The 18,228-nt window shown below is 37.5% G+C and overlaps 1 protein-coding gene across 2 annotated transcripts; it reads left to right on the forward strand.

The window, feature by feature from the left end:
• The first annotated feature begins 12,104 nt into the window (after nt 1–12,104).
• On the forward strand, nt 12,105–15,293 carry LOC122194462 (G-type lectin S-receptor-like serine/threonine-protein kinase SD1-1). 2 transcript variants are annotated; one of them, XM_052765419.1, is made up of 5 exons: nt 12,105–13,443; nt 13,550–13,684; nt 13,768–13,913; nt 14,012–14,203; nt 14,292–14,606. In XM_052765419.1, the coding sequence occupies exons 1-4, from the start codon at nt 12,864–12,866 to the stop codon at nt 14,156–14,158; spliced, it is 1,008 nt and encodes a 335-aa protein (XP_052621379.1). In that variant the 5' UTR covers nt 12,105–12,863; the 3' UTR covers nt 14,159–14,203; nt 14,292–14,606. The 2 variants fall into 2 exon arrangements, with proteins under 2 accessions (XP_052621379.1, XP_052621380.1); XM_052765420.1 differs by lacking the exons at nt 12,105–13,443; nt 13,550–13,684; nt 13,768–13,913 and adding an exon at nt 14,828–15,293 and having other exon boundaries at nt 13,926–14,203; nt 14,292–14,529; nt 14,598–14,748.
• Nucleotides 15,294–18,228: the final 2,935 nt, after the last annotated feature.

An 18,228-nucleotide genomic window follows, 5' to 3' on the forward strand; every position in this document is an offset into this window, starting at 1 on the left:
TTCTATTTATCCACCATATTGATTACTCATTATTTATCATTTAATGTTTCGGAAAATCAACTTATTACTCGAATTACAACAATAGTTATCCCATGCATAAAGCATGCACACTATGTTTCCTATGGCCCTTACTTTGTGAAATAGATCAACTGAAAAACCTTTTTAATGATGCTCATTTCACAATTCCCAATCTTTATCATTAGTGTAAGAACACAAGGTTCTTTGCTACTATTAGAATATGCTAGATTCTAACATTTTACGCAACGATCCTTTCGTAAAGTCATAGCACAAAAGTCACCAAGACTTGACCAATGAAATTACAAAGTACTCTATCGGAAATTGTTACAAGACAATTCCATAGACGTGAAGTCTCACATTCAAAGTACATTCATTTGAACATCCTTCTTGCATAAAAGTTTCTATTTAGGCATAGACTCTCAATATCCAACTCCCAATATGGAAACATTTCCACATTTGCCATATGACAACTCATTCTTAATAGAATCTTATCTATTCATAATAATGTCGATATGGTCTATCCAATACCATACTCCCAACTACTCACAAGCAACCAATCCTCAGCGAACTTTGGATCGTCCTTTGATAGTTGTTTAATTATTTGAGTCAAAACCAATTCTATTCCTTTTTCCTTCTTAATGCGCTAGACATTTGGAAAAAATTTAGAATGGTACATAAAGATATGATACTTTACCAATTTTTTGCCATGATATTTTATGTGTCATGTTCTCACAATTCGAAATAAGAAGAGGGATGCCGTAATCATAATCGAATTTTAAGAACACACAATGTATCCTTTGACTGAAAATATTAAAATTTCTCATTCTAAGCTTTAGATTTTGAAACGAAGTATAATATTCTCTCCCTTAATTATAGCAAAAAACAATTTTTCAACCCATGCAACTTTGCAAATTGAATCTTTGTTTTTCTATAATTAATATTGCTAACTTGCAATACTCGCCATAATAATCATACAAGCATAACACTTATGCTCCTACTATCATGATTACCATATAAGCATAACACTTATGCTCCCACTAGCTTTGACATGTATTTAGAAAACAAATGAACTTCCAGAAAACAATGCCTATTGAATTTCTAAAATTCATATTTCTAATACCAGATGCTTCGATAAGCCTTTACCTAAGCTTCTTAAACTTATACACCTTTGGCTTAGATAGCTTATATGTGTGCTTAAACAATTTAGAACTTATGTTATGAAGTTCCAAATGTTCAAACTAATTGCCAAATCTCACAATTCGAACTATGGAAAGGGATGTCGTAACCATAATCGAATTTGAGAATACAATTTTCACAATTGCTATCTTCTTAAAATCTCTCTTAGTGAAAGCATTTCCTCACAGTCATTTTCATGAAGGAGGGAATCTTATGACACTTAGATTTTATGGTGTATGAGTTCCTATCCATGTGAATTTGCCAAAACCAAGGTCTGCGACAAATCCAAACTCATATGGACTGAACTTTCTTAATCTTGATTTCTTGCCCTATGGTAACACGAGTGCCCACCATGTCTTCCAAGTAGTTTAGTAACTTGTCCTTACATATCAATGTACTTTCCATTGACTAAGGCTCTAGTATGCATTCAAATGAGAACTCATAGAACTCACATACACAATTAACTTAATTGGAACGGCACAGAAAACAAAATAAAGTCAGCACGATAGGTTGTAAACCTCAAGTCGTGTGCTAGTGATGATCGATAAGGTTTATTCTTGATTTGTTCTTGAAACCTTTCAAGACCATTAAGACTCCCACTGACTCTTTGACATATAAGATTCTCTTGTCAACAAACATTTCTTGACAAAGCAAATACTCAAGAGTTAGTGTAGTTCTTATCAACACAAAACACTTCACATAATTGGTCCTAGTTGGTCTTTGTCTTACAACTTACCAATTTCAAATGTGCAAGAATAAAGAAACCTTTTTCTAAATTCCACATTTGATGAGTGTTATAAACCTACTTAAAACTTGTCACAATCTTGACTCTAAGACTTGATATTGGAACGAAGTATGATTGACTTATTGATTTAACCATTTCTACAATACTCGATTCCTCTTCTCAGACATGCAATTGCACTAAGACTCAATTAGAGGATCTATTCAGACATGGTTCTTAATCTTTAAGACTTATCATAAAACACAATAAAAGGTACTCTACCTTCTTCTTAGAAAAGAGAAACTTTTATCTTTATGCCTACTTGATTCTTCTTTATTCGTTCTGCTATTTATTGAAACTTTTTCAATCAACTCAGAATTACACTTAAATATAATCATATTTACTAAACTTTAGTAAATCATGACGAATATCTTTGTCACTCTTGTGGTGGACTTGATCAACGCACAGCCTAGTGTACTTGATCTCCTAGTCCTTCAATTGACACTTTGCCAAAGAATTAGTCTAAGTTTCCTAAATGTGAAAGTTTTTCATTCATCGTACAATACACATTGCATGATTCCAAGTTTCTGTCCAATTGAAACTTGGGCGATGAGAAACTCTCCCTATTTGGTAAACTTTTTACATTTCCACAAATAACATAACTAAGAGTCAAATCCATTTTGCTAATAGTAGAAGTACACAAACATCAATTTTCCATATATTTCATTGCAAGGATAAACAAATAAGATAAAAACCAAAATTTATTTTTATTCATAAAAACAGCGGAGAACATGTCCTTACAATGCAAAATTCAAATGAAAAACTATGTAATCATATACTCCTAACAAATCTATCATAACTTCCAAAGCTCAAAGTCTAATCTTCGAATTCATGCGGCCGAAATCCATTTCTTCGTGATCAGACTCATCTTGCTCTTCCATCAAACTTCCTCTCTTTTCTCTAATCCTAAAAACATGCAAATGTAATCTTATCACATTATGAATAAAGAATAGGAATTTAAATGGGGTTAGATAGTGGATTTTATACCTGAAGTAGAGTCATACTTATCGACTCTCCCATCTCTTAGATTCTTCAGGTCCTTCGGGCAGCTTCGTATCCATTTCCCTTTTCCTTGGCAGCAGGAACAAGTGGATTCTCCTAGATTGTCCACAGAAGCATGGTTGGTTGAATTATCAGACAAATATGCTCCATTACTTCGCCAAATCATTTCTGATTCAGCAGCAATAAGCATGTAAGTCAAGTCAATGAGGGTTGTGTCAAGCTTCATCATATAATACTCTCTTACGAACTCATCATATGATTCAGGGAGTGACTGAAGAATCCAGTCAATAGCCAACTTATTTGAGATAGACGCACCCAACATAATGAACCTATCGATGTGTGATTTCATCCCTAAGATGTGAGCACACACGGGTTTACCATCTTGATGTTCCATTGCCAATAGGGATTCGGTGATCTTGAACTTTTCAAATCTTCGATCATCTGGGTTAAGGAGAACAACGGGAGGAAGAGGAGGAAGTGAAATCAAGCTAGTCCACATTGATCTCTCACTTTGAATCAAGATTTCACCTTCATTAGGAACACTTTTTCCTTGGGATAATACCACGGTTAGAGTCAGACATCTACAAAACGGGAGAAAATTCAAGTTAAGTTGATTGAGTCCTTAATAAAACACCCAAATGAGTTATTAAGGCTAGGATCCAACACAATATTCTACAACCTAGAAAAGGGATGCCGTAATCTAGTTGCAAAATATTTGAAGGTAGGCAAATGACGATTTACCAATTTCCATCATGAAAAACGAAAAAGAAGTTTAACTTTTAAATGAATTGAAACTCCTAGATCTTTTGAGATTCATTGAACTTTTCAACGGCATGTTTAACCTCGATTATGCCCTACTATTTGTGACTGGGATGCCGAGGATCACAAACAAGGTGTGAATAACCATACGAATCACGTGGTGCACCCAATGCTACAATCACCTAATAAATGTGCCGGTTAGCCACACACGCCCCATTGATCTATGATAAGCATCGAGCCACCCTTCGCCACCAATGTCATCCCCAAATTAGTGTGCCGGTTAACCACACACGCTCCACTAACGTTTGACAAGGGTACGAAGTGTAATTCCATGGGTTAGCATACAATTTCACATTTTGCCTAAAGTAACTATGATTTGGGAATTTGAAAAAGCATTTAGTTACTTTGTACTTCATTATACTTATAATGGAAGGTTTCTGTCCTATCCTACCCGTTCGGCTAACGACCCTCCACTAGTCAAGAGTGCGGTGGGTAAGAGTGGATACCCATTCAATCGCCATTTTATAGGCAATTTCCTTAAACACCCCTTATAGACCAGCTTCGTGAATGAGGCCTACTAACGGTAAGACTGACTGTTTACTCATACATATATATAATATTAGACTTTTAATGTTATATATATAGTATAGGGTGTATTTTACACTTTTAAAATACTAGGTGGTTTAATTTAGTAAAATTATACTTTTAATTTAATTAAATGTAAACCAAAACTTTATGGGTTTATTAAATCACTTTTAATTATACACTTTAATTAATTAATAAAACCATAAGGGTGTGATTTGAACTTTTCAAAATACTAGGGTTTTAGAATTTGACATTTCAAAATTAAACTTTTAATCAAATTTTATATTTCAAAACTTGAGGGCAAGTTTTGAAACATTTCAAAACATTAGGGTTTAGAATTTAAATATTTCAAAATTAAACCTTTTAATCAAAATTTAAATTCCAAAACTTGAGGGCAAGTTTTGAAACTTTTCAAAACATAAGGGATCAAATAACAAATAACATAAATTAAACAATTAATTTGGTGATTATATATATTTGACCTAATCTCATTTTATTCATAAGATAATTACCAAAAATTTAAATAATCCATATTTATCATATAAAGAAACTATTATTCAAAAGATTTGAAATTATCTTTTGTTTTATGAAGGATAATCACCCAAATATAATAAAAATCGGATTTTATCATCAAAATACATTTTAGGTATTAATCCTTCAGCAAAACAGCAATAAAACCCGATATTCCCTCTGTCTGACCCCTGGACTCACCGAGTCAGGGACTGGACTCGCCGAGTCAGGGACAGACTCGCCGAGTTCATCCACTGACTCGCCGAGTCAGGTCGGGCAGAGGCCAAAAATCGATTTTTCAGTAAATCAAATAGTTAAGCATCACATACAACTGAAACCAATCAAGGCTCTGATACCACTGATGGGTTTTAGGCATAAGAACAATCCTATGTGCTCATACAAACCCTAATGCTTGGATCTAGGTTTCTCTATTGTACATGCTTTGAATCGAAGACTAACAACCTTAGATCTAACATATTATAAACTGAATTAGGGTTTAGAGAATTACCTTTAATTGTTATATAGCAATAACAATCAATTCCTTGCTTAATTTGGCTTCAAAAGCTTAGTGCCTCAAATGCTGCACCTCTAATGGAGTCACAAACACCACTAAGCAACTTAGATGAAGAGGAGAAGAGAGGAGGCTGCCCAAAAACGACTAGAAACCCTAGAGAATCAGTTGTCCACGTTTTGGGGCCTAAGGGGTCCTTTATATACTTGTGTGGGCTGCTAGGGTTTCAGTTAAAACCCTAATGGACAGCTTAAACTCTAAGCAGCCCATGGAACCTTCTGGATAAGGCCATGGACGAAAATATGATGGGCTTCCATCATAATTCCGTTCACCCCTTACTCCTTTAGCATTCCTTAGCCTAATAACTCAATTATCCAATAATTGCAGTCCAGTCCCCTAAGTTTAATTAATCTCTTTTAGCCACAAAATTAATTAACAATTAATTCTTGACTAATATTAATTAAACAATATGATTTCTCCTTTAATATATTATTCTCATAATATATTAATAAATCATATTTAAACCTCTCTCTCCTTAAATCATCCTACATATTGCTATGGTGAAGGCAACCCAAAAGGACCATGCTCATAATCGGGTCAAGTACATACCAAAATCGTTATGGACTTAGACACTAATCCAACAATCCTACCCATGATTTAGAGTTAGGGGTTGTAGTATTCGCCCTCAAGATCTGGCGTCACTATCTGTATGGGGTCCGGTGTACCATATACACGGATCACAAGAGCCTGAAGTACTTGATGGATCAGCCCAACCTGAATATGCGACAGAGGAGATGGCTGGATATGGTGAAGGATTACGATTGCGAGATCCTGTATCATCCGGGGAAAGCCAACATGGTGGCCGATGCCTTGAGTCGTAGGGCGGAGAGTGTTCAGATGCGTGACATTTGTATGAGATTGACAGTGATGACTCCGGTGTTGGACACCATTTGAGGAGCTCAGACCGAGGCCGTGAGACCAGAAAACCAGAAGAGAGAGCGGGTTATCGGGCAAGTATCGGTGTTCATTACCGATGGTCGGGGGCTTATGACGTTTCAGGGCCGGATTTGAGTGCCGCATGTGGGCGGAACGCATACCATTTTGATGGAAGAGGCTCATCGATCGAAGTTCTCGATCCATCCCGGGGCCACTAAGATGTATTTGGACCTGAAAAGGGAGTATTGGTGGCCCTGTATGAAGAGGGACGTTGCATGGTTTGTGGAGAGGTGCCTAAACGGTCGCAGGATTAAGGCCGAGCACCAGAGACCACACGGCAAGTTGCAGCCGTTAGAGATTCCCGAGTGGAAGTGGGAACAGATTGCCATGGACTTTATCACCAAATTGCCAAGGACCGCGAGGCGAGTCGATGCAATTTGGGTGATTATAGACCGGTTGACGAAGTGCGCTCATTTCCTCGCTATTAGCGAGAGCTCTTCCGCAGAGAGGTTGGCAGAGATGTATGTGAGGGAAGTGGTATCACGGCATGGAGTGTCGATCTCGATTGTCTCAGACCGAGATGTGCGTTTCACCTCTAGATTGTGGAAGAAATTCCATGAGGAATTAGGTACTAGACTGCATTTCAGTACCGCGTACCACCCCCAGACTGACGGACAGAGCGAGCGGACGATTCAGACGCTCGAGGATATGCTCCGGGCATGTGTGTTGGACTTCGGCGGGAGTTGGGACATGTACTTACCCTTGGAGGATTTTTCCTACAACAGCAGCCATCATTTGAGCATTGGTATGCCACCCTTTGAGCTGTTGTATGGGAGAATGTGTCGGACCCCCATTTGTTTGGGAGAAGTGGGGCAGCGTGTGATGGGTAGTACGGAGATAGTGCTTCAGATGTCAGAGCAGATCCAGCAGGTCAAGCAGAGGTTGTTGACCGCTCAAAGTCGCTAGAAGAGTTATGCTGATAGGCGACGATCTGAGCTCGAATTTCAAGTTGGTGATTTGGTGTTCCTGAAGGTATCTCCTTGGAAAGAAGTGATCCGATTCAGGAAGAGGGGCAAGCTGGGACCCCGGTATATTGGGCCGTTTAGAGTGATTGCAAGGGTGGGCAGGGTAGCGTATCGCTTGGAGCTACCTGCAGAGTTGGGTCAGATTCATGACACCTTTCACGTGTCGCAGTTGCGAAAGTGTATAGCCGATGAGTCGGCAGTGGTGCCATTGGAGGATATTCAGGTGGATGCGAGCCTGAATTATGCTAAAACACCGGTGGTGATCAGGGATCGGAAGATCAAGGTTTTGAGGAACAAGGAAGTGCCCCTGGTTTTGGTTCAGTGGCAACATCGGAAGGGGTCCGAGATGACTTGGGAGTCAGAGTCGGAGATGCGAGGGCAGCATCCAGAGTTGTTCGAGGAATGAGACTTCGGGGGCGAAGTCTAGTTCTAGTGGGGGAGAATTGTAACAACCCGAGATTCAGGTGCGTTTCTTTTACCCTTATTCTTTGTCAATTAGTCATGATTAGCCCTTGTGTGGAGAAAACTTAGCAAGTGAGTACGCTGGGCGTACCAAAGGGGTACGCTGCGCGTACTCGTGTGCTTAGTTTGGACGCGGAGTCGCCAAGGTACGCTGGGCGTACCCAGAGTTACGTCGGGCGTACCCGGCCCAGGTGCAAAACCCTAATCCATCTTGTGCACTATTTAAAGGGTGCTAAGGCTCATTTCTCAGCCTCCATATCAGTGAGTGAAACCCTAAAAGAGAGCTTCCCACCGTCCTTAGTGTGTGTGAGTGTTATTGGAGCTAATTGTGCTTTGGTGACTTAGTGAAGAAGAAGGAAAGGAGTTCTTGGAAGCTAAAGCTTGAGGTGCCATTTTGGATCTGAGATCTACAGAGCAAGGGGCTACACTTAGAGGTATAAAGTTGAAAACTTTCCTCTTCTTTTGATAGTTGTTACATGTGCCATTTCTAGGGCTAAAAACCCCAAAGGTGGAGACTTTATGACTATAAAGTGCTCCATGGTCCGAGATCTGTCCCCTTTCGGTGCTATTAGTGATTTAGAGACATAAAGTTTCCATCTTTAGTGTTAGCTTGAGGTCATGATTGAGTAATAAGCCTTCTAGAGTTAAAGGACGGAATATTATGAGAGTTGGTGGCTTGTTCAGCCATGCAAAGGCATAAAGTCATCAACTTTATGGATTACGAGGCTTAGATGTGGTCAGATCTAGAAATTGGACGTGAGTCTTAACTGTTTAAGACCTCAAGACCTAAAGGGCTGAAGCTGGGGAGTACGTCGGGCGTAATCCCAATACGCGCCGCATACTGGGTGGTGTTCCCCGTTTCTGAGATGCAGCCGGGTACGCTCAGCGTACACATCTGGTACGCGCAGTGTAACCCGAAAAGTTGACTTTGGGTTGACTTTTAGGGTATGGTCTATTGTGGGGCCTTTTGAGTTATGAGAGGGGTAAATGGTCTTTTACCCTTCTGAGAGCGTCATACGAGGACACAGTCTAGCCTTGAGTGTTATAATAATTAGGGTATTGATTTTATATGATTAGGCGGAGGCTAGACCAACGTTTACCGAGTCAGAGATTTACCGAGATACCCGAGGTGAGTCTTCTCACTATACTTTACCTAGTGTGGTAACAGAGTTATGTGATAGAGTATTTTAGAGTTCTATGCCAGTGTAATTGCATGTTATTTATGTGTTGTGATTTATTGTGATATGTGATATGCATGATTCAGAGTTACAGAGTTAGGACCTTCGGGTCCACAGAGTTAGGGCCAGAGGGCCCATAGAGAGTTGGGGCTGGAGGGCCCCGCTGAGACACATTGACCTGAGGGTCAACAGAGTTACAGCCTCGAGTGGCTATTATGTGTTAGAGTGATATTTTGGGGAACTCACTAAGCATTTATGCTTACAGTGTTATGTGTTATGTGTTTCACGTACCAGTGATGATCGCGGGAAGGCGCCGACATGATTCGTACACACGCACACCGGAGTTTATGTATTTTGATCTTGGGTTTTGTACTGATACAATGTTGACACAATGTTTTTACTTATGATTACAAATGATATTTTATGGTTTTTCAAAAGTGAAAAAGTGTTCAAATTTTTACGGTGTTACATGAAAGTTGGGGTCTTTCAGTACCAAAGTACTACACTAGTATTCTTCCTCTTTTTTGACAGCCAAAAATGGTGGGTCTTGATCAGGCAACCATTTAGGTATGTTTGGTTATCTGCTAGAGTAAGATGGCACACCTGACTGATCTTGAAAGTCTCATGAATTACATTGTTAATGTAGATTTATAACCTATACACATATTTTATAACATAACGAGTGTCCATTTCGATAAGTGTTTATACTCTATCCCTTTATAGTTGCCTTTATTGACTTCTACTGCCTAGGAATCCCCGAAGTAGAAAATTCTACTCGTTGCTTACAATAGTCCATCAGATTAGACCTTAAGGATCAATGTTGTAGAATCAATATGTGAGAAACGATGGGATGGGTGCATTGTCTTATCGATATCTATGTTAAGTGATATATTGTTGTTAACAAGTGGTTTTGTAGGTTTATTAATTATGGATTATTGTCATAATAAGATTGTGGGATTGAAAACCAGATGTGTCTCACTAGGTTTTGCCAAACATGATACACTCAAACTATATGCATCACGGGTAATAATCGAACTATGATAATAATCTATAATTACTAAACCTTGAAAACCTGACCCATATAGGGCTTCCAATCCCACAATCTAACTATAATAATAATCCGTAATTAAGATACCTACAAAACTACTTGTTAGGTCTTTACGTTGTGATAATGGTATGTACTGATTATGACATCCTTAGATTTTTTGTATTTTGAAACATCTTTATTCAAGAAATATTTTAATAAAAAAAGACAGTTTCTGAAAAATGTTTTATTCTACTGGGATTTTCAGCAAATAAAAATATTACGGTAATGAAAGTGTATAGAGTTTTTTTTTCGGTTCTGAAAAATAGGAGATGTTACAACATGATTGCCTTCTAACATGTACCAATGTCTTACTTAATATGTCATTTAGTACTTCAATGGCTTAGAATGCACAAACAATAGTTTAGGGACTATTTAAAACCGAAAGTAAGAGTTTGTAGGTTTTTATGACAATAACCTTTTTTTCTGAATTCTGTGATCATTCTCGATAGAAGAGAGAAAAGAGAAGATATTTCTATTTTTCAATGTATGTATCCTTATCCGACGTTTAATGTTAATTGTAATGTGTGTATTACCTTAAAAAATATCTGGCTATAGATATGATCATGCGATGTAACTGGTATCAACCCAAAAATCTTAATATCAAGTATCAAAATAGGTGAAAAAACTACACCAAGTACCGAACCTAATTAATGTTATCGATACAGATACTATCAGGTATGATACCGATTTTCGGTACTAGCACTGTATCAACGTAATCCCGAATTTCGTGATTTTAGAATACCAAGTATCATCCCATATTAACATAAATGGTGTCGGTTGGGGTCGGGAATTTTGGTAATATTGCTCATCCTATTTGTTAGAAATATGGTTTAGTGGCACTTGGAAATCTGAGAATTGTGATAATCACTTTCAAATCGAAGTCTTTGGGTGGTACTCCCAAATCCTCAATTGGATAAGACTCAGATAAAATCAAAGAAAATGAAAGAGAGAATGAGATGGTGTAATTTCGTGAGTACCAGAAAACTGACTAAAAATTGGTTATAAACATTCATTGTCTGAAAAACGGTCAAAACTGTCATATAACAGTTTTTCTCAACAATCAAAACTGTTATAAATCTGGGTTTGGTATAAGGATTAATGCAAAGTCAAAACCAGGTTTGGTATAAGGATTAATGCAAAGCCAGGGGCTCTGCCCCTTGGACCCCGCTCCCAGGGGCGCTGCCCCCGGACCCCCGTTTTCAGGGGCTTCGCCCTTAAATGACAGTATACTTTGATACTTGATCAAACTTAAACAAGTGTGTACTCCACACCTTCCTTACTTGTTTAATATTTATCAAGATCATTTTTAGTTAACAAAGTAATTCCATTACACTTAAATAACATTGGTGATAACAAATCACCAACACTATTCAGATATATACCAGAATATTAAAAGTTATACCCCTGAAATATGATTATTATTTATTTATAGTATAGGGTTAATGTCATATCACTAAAATATGATTATTCCGACCCACTCTACGTGAGATGCGGTCAGTCGGTTTGTTTGGTTATCAATTATTTTCAATAAGTCCACTTCTATCTTTACAACCAATTACTAACATCCAATCTTAATAATTCTTATCATTTAACCAAAGAGCCTTTCCACTAGAGGTATAAGGAGACAAAATGTTGAGGGATTAAGTCTTTTTAAGAAAAATCTATAGATTTAGGGGTAGATTAGTAGGTACTAGTTTCAGTCTTTGGAAAAAAATATTTTTACGGTTTATCAAAAACCCACATTAATAAAAAAGTATTTTTGAAAATTTCATATACGTACTCTAGATGTGGAGAATTAGAAATTATAAATTGCTTTTATAATTTTATAAAAAATTTAATGTTTAACATATTGGTTTTAAAGTTAAATTAAAAAAAATGTAGAAAAGAGTAAATGACATGGCTATGGATCGTAGTTGTGAAAAGAGTTTGTCCTCCAACCAACAGTACCAAGCTGTTGTCAAAAAGCATGTGGTTTAAGAATCCGTCAAACTTTTGAACCAGTAATATCCTTTTGTTTATAATATTTATTTAACTAATGGATCAGACTTTCATCCACTAAAGTCCTGATTTAAAACTCACAAATATAGAATTAGCAATGAAACGTAACACAGAGAATAATGAAGAGTTCGAACGTGAGAATTTTAATGGAGAAAGTAACTATACTTGTTCTTTTACTTGTTTCACTCCACATTCAGAAAATCTACACAGCTGAAATTGACTTGATTTCAGATTCAAGGTTCTTGACAGAACCAGACACGTTGGTCTCACCCGCCGGAATTTTTGAACTTGGGTTTTTCAGGCCAGGAAGCTCTGAGAACAAATACGTTGGTATTTGGTACAAGAAAATCTCGGATCAAACAGTGGTTTGGGTCGCCAACAGAGACTTCCCACTCCCTGGTGCATCATCCGGCATACTGAAGATCATCTCTCCAGGAAATCATGTCCTCATTAACGACACTAATGTTGTGGTATGGTCATCCAATACAACGTAATCAGTCAACGCGATAGCACAGCTTGACGACACCGGAAATCTAATTGTTAAAGAAAGAATCGAGGAGAAGATTCTCTGGCAGAGTTTTGATTATGCAACTGATACACTTCTACCTGGAATGAAGTTAGGGAGAAGTTTCTTGACTGGTAAGGAATGGCAGCTATCTTCATGGGAGAATAGTCAAGATCCAGCTCCTGGTGAATTCACATGGAGCACTGACACAAACGGCTTTCCTCAGGACCTACTAAAACTAGGTACATCAATCAAGTTCCGGATTGGACCATGGAATGGAATATGGTTTAGTGGGGGTTCTGGATCAACCGGAACATCATTAATGCAGACATGGTTATTAATGGAACGGAGGTGGTTTACAGTTATCTTCTTCGCAATAGTTCTGTAGTCTCAAGGCTCGTATTGAGTTCATCTGGCCAGCTAGAATGTTGGGTCGGGATGGCTGATGGTAAAAAATGGCAGCTTTTCTTTCAGTTACAAAGAGATTTCTGTGATGGATACAACATTTGTTACGCTTATGGAACCTGCAGCGTTTCGACCTCCCAAAGATGTGGTTGTTTAGATGAGACAAGATTTGTGCCCAGAAACCAAAAGGCATGGGAGATATCAGATTGGTCGGGTGGTTGTGTGAGGCGAACACCATTGGACTGCAGAACAGATGGGTTTATCAAGTATTCTCATGTGAAATTGCCCGACACAAGGACTTTATGGTATAACATGAGGATGAACAGGAAAGAATGTGAAGAAAAATGCATCAAGAATTGTAGTTGTATGGCTTATTCAGATACAGACATCAGAGGTGAAGGAAGTGGCTGCTTGCTTTGGTTCAATGATCTTATGGACATAAGAGTCTTCTCTCAGAGCAATAACGGGCAGGATATTTTTGTAAGAATGGCTTACTCAGAATTGGGTATTCATATCTGTATACAAACTTAATTTGAATAGGTTCTCAAATGCATGTTATATCTCAACATTTAAAATTACTTATTTCATGATTATTATTGCCACTCAATCAGTACACGAGAAGAAGGAGAGAGCAAACCTCAAGATCATCTTACCGGTAGTTTTTCTGGGGGTTCTTCTGATAGGCGTGAGCTCTACATGGTTCCATTACGCATGTAGAAAAAGCGATGATCAACAACTGTGGGAAGGTAAGAAAAAATTCACGATTTTAACTGTAAATTGGTTGTAACCTAATAGAAAGAAGAGTAATATATATGAATTCTTGAAGCAGGTTCAGGAGAATTCTTGGATGTTGGTCGAAGCCAGAGAGATGCAATGGAGCTACCATTGTTTAGCTTTTCTACATTAGCTAGAGCTACTGCTAGGTTTTCCCCAGAAAATAAAATTGGAGAAGGTGGATTTGGATCAGTTTATAAGGTAATAATAACACTCAAAGTTGTGTACTGAGAAAGAGACATTGAAGCAATTCATCTTCGCTGTTTATATTGTTTTTCACATGGCCAATATATCTCTAGTGTGTGTTAGAAAGACCGGAGAGTCTACAACATCAAGCCAAGGACTTGATGAGTTTAAGAATGAAGTCATTTGCATTTCAAAACTTCAGCACCGAAATCTTGTTAGACTCCTCGGATGTAGCATACAGGGAGATGAAAAGTTGTTGATCTATGAGTACATGCCAAACAGAAGCTTAGACTTGTGTTTATTTGGTCAGAATCACTTAAACGTCTATTAATTTAATGTTTACGAACGAAGCATTCTTAGGAACTGAATATGACTACATCTTCATGTTGCCAGATAAGAAACGAAGCAGCCAACTTGATTGGACAACGTATTTTAACATTATCAAAGGAATTGCTCGAGGACTTCTTTATCTGCATCAAGATTCACGATTACGAATCATCCATAGAGATCTTAAAGCTAGCAATGTTTTACTTGACAAAGACATGAACCCTAAGATATCAGACTTTGGGATGGCTAGAAGCTTTGGAGGAAACGAGTCTCAAGCAAACACACAGAGAGTTATTGGCACATAGTAAGCTTGATAATCCAACAGTATATATATTCAACTTCTCTTAAGTTCATTTATTTTATTGGGTGCAGTGGTTACATGTCCCCGGAGTATGCATTAGATGGTGTTTTCTCATTCAAATCCGATGTATTTAGCTTTGGTGTTATAGTGCTGGAGATATTGAGTGGGAAGAGAAACAGGGGATTCATGCATTCTGAACATGACAATAACCTCCTTGGACATGTAAGCTTATCTGCCACAAATTACTCCTTTGATTTATAAAAATATATCCTCAAATTTTTTTTATATTAATTTTATTCAGGCATGGAGAATGCATAACGAAGGCAGGTCAGCGGAACTCATTGATACAACTTTAAGCCAATCAAGCAATTCGTCGGAAGTTATACGATCAATTATAGTGGGGTTGTTATGTGTTCAACAAAGCCCAAATGACAGGCCAAACATGTCATCTGCTGTTTTAATGTTGGGCAACGAGGGTATACTGCAGAAACCGAAGCAGCCAGGTTTTTTCGTAGAAAGGATCTTACATGGTGCTGATATTTCTTCAAGCAGTTACCCAACGAGTTCAACCAACGATTTAACTGTTACAGAGGTAGTTGCTCGATAGAAAGAACATACATAGCTTTAACTTCAAGTCTTGTTCTTTTTCTTTTCGTTAGCTCTTTCTAATGTACGACTATCTATTATCTCTGTTTCAAAACTTATCTACCAGAATGGTTTAGTGTCAAAATGATAGTTTAATTATGCGTTTTTTGGAGGAAATTTTTTTTAACATGAAGCCTACTTTTGAGCTTAATAAGTTTACATTCCCGATATCCAATTGGCGAGTGCGATATGTCAACCAAAAGAGTGTGATATGTCAACCAAAAGAACTAGTTACAAATAATGCATTTTAGAAAAAAAAAATGTTAATCGGAATTAAAACGAATAGTTTGTAGTAGTGTTAAAATGGCACTCTATGTGCTCTTTTGGCATTTTTTTTACATGAAGCCTACTTTAGAGCATAATATGTAGTATTTAAAAAACACTAAGATAAAATCAATTATATTAGACATTAAATATAAGGGTTGTTTAAATGAAATGTAGGATATACACTTTCCTTATGTGAACCGCTCCTAGAAGCCCCTATGTTATTCATTGTCCCTAGTATTTCTCGTGTGCCGTGATCCGTTCCGGGGAGGACATCCCGAACAATTGTTTATCATATGTCCTACGTGACCACATGTATAACACTATTTTCTTGTTGGATCGCTCACCTTATGATAGAATACAGTCTGTGTTTATGGACCTCCTGTGTCGAGGTGTCGGCACTACTAGAAAACAGCCCTTTAATGACGCGCAAACAATGACACTCGCTGATAGAGGACGTGCATTTGTGCGCACCCTAAAAAATAATGTCAATTTTGCAAAATTTGAAGGATAGAGGACACGCATTTTTGCGTGCCTAAAATTAGTGTCAGGAAAGAAAAAAAAAAAAGGAAATGCGGGGGGCACCTTTCATAAAATGTGCGTCGTCTAAATGTGTCGCTTTATAACATTTTAATGAAACACGCGTTTTTTAGTGGGATTTCACCCGCCTATCGAATCCCAAAAATTAACACCCCCCCCCCCCCCCCCCCGCCTCTTCCAATTAGCAAGAAAAAGCCCTAGCCTTGGTCTTCATCATCTTCTTCTTCTTTATAGTTATCAATCAAAAATCAAGCAACATTCTTGATTTAGATCGATAGTTCACTACAGTTCTCAGAGACAAATTGTGAGCGAACCTAGGGTTCTTGTTTAACATTCTCTTCTTCTTCTTCTTCTTCTTCTTCCCCGATATCTTAATTTTTCGTGTAACACCTACAATTTCTTTACTTTTCCATTATTTCTTATAACAACTTTGCTTAGTTTCTCTGAATTGAATAGAAATTTTTGTTCTGTGAAGAATTATATCGACTCAATCGACGCATACGGTCCCATCTGGTAAATGTCTAAACTACCCCTTCACCCTTGTTACATTTTTATCTCTCTCTCTCTCTCTCTCTCTCTCTGTATATATCTTTCTTGTTTTGATGTTTGTGTAATGATTTTTCAGGATTCTAGAAAATTCTAAGCCATGAAAATTAACTTAACAAATACTTGTGCAGGTGAATGCTCTGTTATCTTCTTTAGAGATCGATAATCATGTGGGGTTGGTTATGGAGCACATGCCTGGTAGATACGCAGAACTGGATCATTATTGGGGGGAGTCGCAAGTCATGGAGCCCCGTACAGATGGATGGGATGATGAATTTTCCCAACAACTGGGCGTATGAATTTGGTCGCTAGGTTGGTGAAGCGATTCTGGGAGATGATTCTGCTGATAATTGGGTATCTGCATATGACGAGCAACTTCTATCCTCTTTTCTCCACATAAAACAATTTGTTGTTTAAATAATCATTTCAACAAAACCTGCTTCCCTTGTATATAAGTAACCTTAGAATTCCTCCTCATATCCAGAACCCTTAATATTCACCCTAAGGCATATATTTTTTTTTGCAATAAGCACTAAATAGATATCTAAAGTCTGATTGGGCCTGCCATTGGATAGATAAACGTGTTAATAACTGCTACACAACCAATTATAGAAAAGGGTAGTATGGGAAAATAAATAACATCTTATTAGTGGTGGGGCATTTTAGGTATTTTCTTTAGAATGCTTATAAAGGAGTAGTAGATGGAAGGAGTGTTATATTTTGTCAAGTTCTAGTTCTGGTCTTGGAACCTTTGGGAGAATCTCTAGCAAATCATTGGGGGTTTAGCTTTGTTGATTTGAGTGTTTAATCAATTCTTTGAGAAAGTTTTGTTATATGTTCCTTCCTGAGTATTGATTTCTTCTTCTAAGTTGTAAGTGAGTTGGTAGCAGTTAGCTTTCTTGTTCATTAAGTTGTCATTTTATCTGAAAAACATCTTAATCACCTAGACAGATTATAATAAAGTCCAACTGCCTCTCTCTTAACTTATTGGAAAAAAGATAATCGGAGGAGATGAAAAAAGAAGAAGAGGGACAAGACAATGAAATCACTTTAAGTTTTCAAAATTCATTAATGCTTGCTGATTTTGACTTTTGAGTTAAGTTGTAAACCTTCTAATCCATACAACATACCTGGACTAACACTACCTACCGCCTTGTATTTATGGCAGCCTCAACACCCCCTTTCCTTGAGTTGAGAAACACTCATTTCCTTTCGGTGTAGAAGTAGAACTAACTTGTATTCCTTCCCCAACCTGTTACTGACCCCATATTCCTTCTTAAGCTATTAGTTTCCTATTAATTCCTAGCCACATAGCCTAAAATAAGTGGGATGTTTTAGTTGCTGCATAAAAATAAGATACAAATTCAAGGAGAAGAGGTCTAGAAAAAGTACAAGAGAAGTCCTACTATAATAATATAAAAAACATGATGATACGAGTAAAAGTGAATAAGAAAATAAAATTCATCATCTGGTGGTTGACGTTGAATAATTTATGCTTTCCAAAATGTATTTGAAGTCCTTGAGAGTTGAGTGAGTTGGAGCATGGACGCATTGGAAGAATAATTATATTTATTATTGGTGAATGGATTGGGTAAATTGGTATTGTTGTTGTAGGTACTTAAACGAACAAGCTGTTATGACTTATGAAGCAGAAATCTGAGAGTTCAAGGGGGCTGTATGTATTTTATGATTTAAATCCTTATGTTG

The sequence above is a fragment of the Lactuca sativa genome, chromosome 7, assembly GCF_002870075.4.
Source record: "Lactuca sativa cultivar Salinas chromosome 7, Lsat_Salinas_v11, whole genome shotgun sequence".
NCBI classification, from domain to species: domain Eukaryota; kingdom Viridiplantae; phylum Streptophyta; class Magnoliopsida; order Asterales; family Asteraceae; genus Lactuca; species Lactuca sativa.

Bases quoted from the DNA above. Each gene is read 5' to 3' on its own strand.
- LOC122194462 (XM_052765419.1), top strand. From the start codon at position 12,864: ATGGTTATTAATGGAACGGAGGTGGTTTACAGTTATCTTCTTCGCAAT. The intron at 13,444-13,549 runs GTATTCATATCT...CCACTCAATCAG, and splicing joins AATGGCTTACTCAGAATTGG to TACACGAGAAGAAGGAGAGA. The intron at 13,914-14,011 runs GTAATAATAACA...ATATATCTCTAG, and splicing joins GATTTGGATCAGTTTATAAG to TGTGTGTTAGAAAGACCGGA.